This window comes from Cucumis sativus, chromosome 3 (genome assembly GCF_000004075.3).
Source record: "Cucumis sativus cultivar 9930 chromosome 3, Cucumber_9930_V3, whole genome shotgun sequence".
Classification (NCBI taxonomy): Eukaryota; Viridiplantae; Streptophyta; class Magnoliopsida; order Cucurbitales; family Cucurbitaceae; genus Cucumis; species Cucumis sativus.
The window spans coordinates 6,334,544-6,340,699 of NC_026657.2; the positions used below are offsets into that span (position 1 = coordinate 6,334,544).

The 6,156-nt window shown below is 35.2% G+C and overlaps 1 protein-coding gene across 2 annotated transcripts; it reads right to left on the reverse strand.

Moving 5' to 3' along the window:
* Positions 1-639: 639 nt before the first annotated feature.
* On the reverse strand, positions 640-5,514 carry LOC105434804 (cytochrome c oxidase subunit 6a, mitochondrial). Of its 2 annotated transcripts, XM_011652306.2 has the most exons (4): positions 5,325-5,514; positions 4,117-4,223; positions 3,945-3,987; positions 640-1,021 (listed from the first exon to the last, which is right to left on the reverse strand). In XM_011652306.2, exons 1-4 carry the CDS (start codon positions 5,434-5,436, stop codon positions 987-989), a joined length of 297 nt encoding a protein of 98 aa, XP_011650608.1. In that variant the 5' UTR covers positions 5,437-5,514; the 3' UTR covers positions 640-986. The 2 variants fall into 2 exon arrangements, with proteins under 2 accessions (XP_011650608.1, XP_011650607.1); XM_011652305.2 differs by having other exon boundaries at positions 3,945-4,223.
* Positions 5,515-6,156: the final 642 nt, after the last annotated feature.

A 6,156-nucleotide genomic window follows, 5' to 3' on the forward strand; every position in this document is an offset into this window, starting at 1 on the left:
TTTTATCTTCATCATCTTCATCTATATACCGTTGCATTTTTAAACGATTGTGTGCTAAAATCTAAATAATTGCATCTATTATATTATATAATTGTTAGATTTGAAATTTTTCGTGGTCATTTAATTGAATTACACTGTCGTTCACCATAATCAACACTGTGATTATCATAATCATCACAATCACTCATCATGATCAGCAAAATCGTTTACCACAATCATTCAATCACTTAAAGTATATTATTTCATTACACAACATAAACGATCGTGGATACAAATTTGACAGTCGTTTAGATTATATAATACAATCGTTTATGTACTAAGCTTTCTCACTGTCGTTTAGAGTTTACTATTTGATCATTAAAATTTGAAACATTTTTTCTCAATAGTTTAAAATGTAGTCTCGTCTAGAATATTACTCAAACACATGTAGCTAATCACATGGCATTTGTGGACATGTGGACTTTTTTCTTTTCCAAAATTGTTCAAAACCGTGTTTACACCGGTTTATTATATTTTTTAAAACCCCTTTAGAAATATAGTACTTCTTATTATATAAACATATTATCTTTTAATTAGAAAAAAAAAAAAAAAACATAAACCATGTTCGGTTTACAATTTAAACTATGAGAATGATCCAACTGTGTTGATAAAACGTAGTAATTGTTGTAGTTCACCCAAGTAATAATTATTACCCATTAAGTACCGGTAGTTATACAAGCTCATTTTTCAATCCAAGCACACCTTACTGCAAACCTTTCAGGACAATGGAAAGAAAGTTTATCTTATTAATCAGGAAGGATGGCTGTGACAGAAAAAAATTAAACGATTCACATAATATTCTGATAGCATTTAAACAAATGCAAAATGGCCATGCCATGGCTTTTCCTTTGCAGAGAAAAAAATCTAAACCAACCAGTCCATGAAGTCTTTCTGATATGGAACAGGAATGAGAACTCTGATCCGCTTTTTGAACCCAAGAGTAATTCTCAGTGGTGCTTCACCTCAAAGAGACCATCAGGACCTGATGCACAAGGAATACATATATTATTTTTTAAATCAGTAAAAACAATATTATTTTCACAATGGATAGTAAACAGTGAACGAGCAATTGAGTAAGGAACATAGAGGAAAGATGAGAATGAATATCAGATCATCCATCAAATTCAGCCATTTTTCATAAATGAGGAAAGCAACTGTTAGTAACAGTTCCCCAAAAAAAGTTTAAGAACAACTTCCAAAAGAACGAGACTTCAATTATGCAAACTAGAATCAATAGAATAGTTACAAAAGGTCTTTGAAACTGAAACCCAAAGCAAAATGTGGTATAACTAAAACAAAGGACCAAACATCAAAATAGTCCCTCAACATCGTGCTATTTTATTCCCCTACAAAACCCAAAGAATACCACACCCTGGCCATTCGTAAAGAGCATCCCCTCCTTCCAAAAAAGGCAAAATGGAGGAGAAACTTGCCAAGTCATATCATTAGTAACCCTATGTCGAGCATGCAAGAACCCAATCGTCTAATAGAGTAACCCCACATAGCTCTGAATAACTTACAACGCCAGAGAATATGATCCAAGTCTTCCTTCACCTTCCAACAAAGAATACCGCAAAACAAACCAAGTAAGGGCAAGTTCTTCACAAGCCAATCCATCGTGTTAGCGCAACCTTGTAAGACTTGAAAAGAAAAACCTTCACTTTCTTCGGAATCAATTGTCGAAAGAGACCGACTCTTTAGGGAAGACCGGTCAACAAGCAACGGAAAAAAGACTTGTACGAGAAAAGACAAAAGAAGAAGAAGGCAGCTAGAGTTGTGCATACAGCCTATTAGTTTGGTGACTCCCCTTTACAAGATCATTTTTTAGAGTTCTATGAAAAGAGTAAAGAAAGTTCCCAATTATCAACTACTTCTTTGTGGCTAGAACTTATTCGAAAGCTAGAACAGTGGATAACCTCTTTGGGGTTGTTTGGAGGAAGAACTATTTAAGATTATAATAACCACCAGTAAACGCTATCTTCTAGTCTCCAATTAACTACCATCAACACTATTTCAAAACCCCTATTTGCTATAGTATTTACTATCTGCTGACTGCTACAAGTTTTTATGTTTTACATTATCATTTTTTTATTCTTTGCTATAGTGTTTACTATTTTCTTCTCAAACTTAGATAGTTTACTCAAACACATACTATTATCACATACTATTTGTGATCTCAGAAGTTCTGTGGGGTAAGCAAAACAGTAGGGTGTTTAGGGGAGTGGAGAGGGATCCTAGGGACAGAAGGTTCCTCTAGTCACTGGTTTTAGAAGCTTGAATACCCATGAGAAGCCCCAAAGGAAGTTCTATAGTTGGTCTCTTTCTCCTTCCATGTGCTATCTTGCCTTATAGAGGTGGACATGGTGTATCACTTGTTTTCAGTTTTTATATTGAGAGTTTGTTGCTAAAAAGCGTGTTCTTCACTTTTCTAAATATTTGGGGCGGTAGGAAGCCTTCCCAAGATGATTGATGATTGGATGATGAACGAGTTGGAGGGTGGTAGATTTTGTGGGTGGGCAAAATCAGTTGAAGATGTGATACTCATGCTCTTCTTGGGTCTACGAAAAGAAAGAAATAGCAAGAAGTTTGAAGATAAATTTGCTTCTCTTGATTCTTTCTGGTCTTTATCCAGCATACAAACTCTTGGTGGTGCATAAATTACACCATTTTTTTTTTTTTTGGAAATTATAGCCTTCTTATGATTATTAACAATTGGAAGACTCTTCTTCATTAGTTTTGTAGGCCCTCAACTCCCTGCCCGGCTGTCTCTTTTGTTAATGGGTAATACATACTTGTTTCTTGTCCTAAAAATCTAAAATAAACAACAACAACAACAACAACAATAATAATAAACAGTTCTATACCAGGAACTAGGAAGTATCCATAAAACCCTGAGATGATCAAGCAACCAAAAGAGGAAGCCGTTGAAATACCCCATTTGACATTTGGGGTTGAAGAGTTTCAAAGTTAAATGAGAGTTGGATTAATGAAAAAGGTAATAAACTAGGTCTAAAGATTGCTAGCAAGCTGAACAAGGTACTTACGAGCATATTAGTTACTAGCTGCTGAGTTAGTAGTAAATCTATTGGTTACATAATAGCTGTACATTTACTTGGCAAACTATTAGGATGGTTTGTTGTTAGGTTACTAACGAGAACAACAAAGATATCCCAACCAAAAGGCTATAAACAGAGGCAGCACTTTGCTGATTATAGACAAATATAAGCCAACAAGGTTAACAACAGTCACAATGTAATAATAAAGAAAACCCAGCTCCCTCGCAATGAGCTGGAGAAACCTTCAGCATACAGCAGCCTTTACACCCGAAAGATGGAATAAAAATTGACCTAGCTACCTGATCCCAATAAAGACCTATATATAGCACTCCCTATCTTTCCTTCCCATGGGCCCCACTTGCATGATCACTATCAAATTATTCATCACCATTACTTGCCTGTGCATTTACCTTCTTACCCCTCCTCTTATACGTGTGGATGATAGGGGGCCTTACATTCAGCTTCCAGATTCCAACACTATTTTACTAATATTGTGATCAAACAACGTAAACAGAGAAAATAAGGACTGGTAATCAACTTTTCTTTCTGATTACAATGAACAATGTCCAATCCAAATAAAGAAAACACACAAATAATTATTACTGAGTTTGCAAAGGAGCATAATCACTGTTTTATTGGAAACTCTGCATTACATCTAAATTTAAATTCATAAGAACAATGCTTTACTAGTTCATTTTAAGGAAACAACTAGCACCAAAATCAAATAAAAAAAATCCACCACTTCATGGAAATTATACATTTTGACTTAAAATATGTTATAAAACCCAAATAGCAATTGCAAAGAGATATGCAAGATGTCATATAACTTCTAATGAAGCGGAAACTTACCCCAAGGAAACTCTTTATTGCGTATGTGCATATATGGATATGCCTGCATACAGTGAAAACCCAAACAAAAATAAATGGTTAACACGTGAGAGTACAATACATAATTCCACAATTCTACTAAGGTACTCAGCACTTGAGGAAAAAGTATAAATTGACTGAAGTTATAGCTTACAGGGGGCTCTTCATGGTGGGGGTGGCCCTTTGATAGATTATAGAATGCTAAAATAGAGCAGGTTACAATGCCTGCATAAGTAATCTTCTCCCACTTTGCCGTTTCACCTGACATAAGAAAAGGAAGGTGAGAGATCAAACATAAGGAGTACAAGCGTCATAGCACTCTTGCACTCAATTTTTTCTTCCTACGTGCTTGAACAATATAAGAATGAAATAGTATTTAAAACTAACAAAACATATGCAACCATGACCCAACAAATGTAACGAGGCATCAAAAGTATATGTTCTGGTGAATTACTAGAAAATACATTCACAACACTGAAACAGCTTAGCACCAGCAGTGTACTTACCTACTCCAAAAAAAGAAGAAATCCCCCCCCCCCCCCCCCCCCCACAACCGATAAACGTGTGAGAGAGAAAATGTGGGAGGAGTGAGAGAAAGAAGAAACAGATATATGATTAGAAGCGGAAAAACTTCCATGACCTCCATTCCCGAAAAGAATTAATCAAAAAAGAAGCATCAGATTAGAGGTGAAAAACCTTCACTAACTTCAACCTGGAGAAGAGTTCATTGACTAAAGGTCTTAACACTCTAATAAATTAGATGCATTTGTGTTTCCCTTCCACCGTGCCTTACTCGAAATCAGAGGTAAATTAAATCTACCACAAAATACAAGACTTTCTAGAGCATTTTTTATTCAATTATAGTGTTGCCACTCAGTAATAGATCATTCCCCTTTGCCATCTTCTTTCCTAAGCTTTAAACCAAATCTACTTCTTAGCGGCTGGAAACCCCATCCACAGTTAATTGTCAAATATAATGTATATAATCCCATTCGATTATTTTAAAAAACTATTGAATAACATTTAAATCTGTGTTCAAATTTCAAAACACCTCCTTTTGCAAGGCAAGACTATCAATCTAAAAGGAACGAAAAACATCGAATCAAATTATTTTGGAACAAAATTTTGAACATGATTCAATAATCAACGTCGTCCTTCTTTCCCCCATTTCGTCAGATGAAAACAGGGCAGGAAAATGAATAAAATTAAAACATATAATGGACTAAGAAAAGTTGCTGAAAGTAACAAGAAAAAAAATCCGTCAATAAAGACAAGCAAATAGAGAGAGACGTGAACCAGTTGCAGTGCACATACCATCGCAATTAAAAAAAAAATACCTAAGAGAGAGAGAGAGAGACTTACGAGCGTCGTCGTGAGCAGAGGAAGCAAAGCCGCGTTTAGGCTGAACGGAGTTTCGAGAGGCACCGCGTAGGGCGGCGCGAAGAAGATTGGATCGGATCGACGCCATTGCCATTTTGTCTTTGGTTCTCTCTCTCACAAATTGCCGAGTCCACGAAATGACCAAGCCCTTACGATTTAGATTGTGACTTTTTCACCAATATAATTCCAAGCGTGTGAATTGGCACGTGCAAGAGAGAGACACGGTCACACGATTATTTTTTTTGTGGTAAAATTAATTTCTTTCAAATACTTAGGTAGGGACTATTTTTAGAAACACATCTTTAAAAACTTAATTAATCGTGCCCTTATTTTTGTTCTAATCCAATAAAGATTATTATGATTATTTGATAGAAAACCCAAACATGTGCAATGAAATAAGGATCGAGTTTTTACTCTAATGACAGCTAAACATATTTAGTAATTAACATGCATAATAACCCTTATTTAGACAAAGATAGGGTTAATAGAAAAACTCATTTTTGAAGCTTTTCTATCCTTGTAATCTTCTCATGAATTTTTCACAATCTTCTCACGAACTTGAAGTTGGGACTACCACTTTGTTGATCTGCTATTCTCCAGACTTATAATCAAGTTATAGGACTCGAAGGTGGAGGAAATAAAGAGAGTTCGAATTTTTTGAGGAGGAACTTGGCTTTTGAGATTTTTTGTTGAGGAAAAAATGAGATTTTTTTTTGTTTACTATGTAATTCCAAATTATAAAATCAAATCTCACCACAAAAAATCAAGAGTTCTTTTTCCCATTTGTACTAAACCACTTTTTTAGGCAAACTAC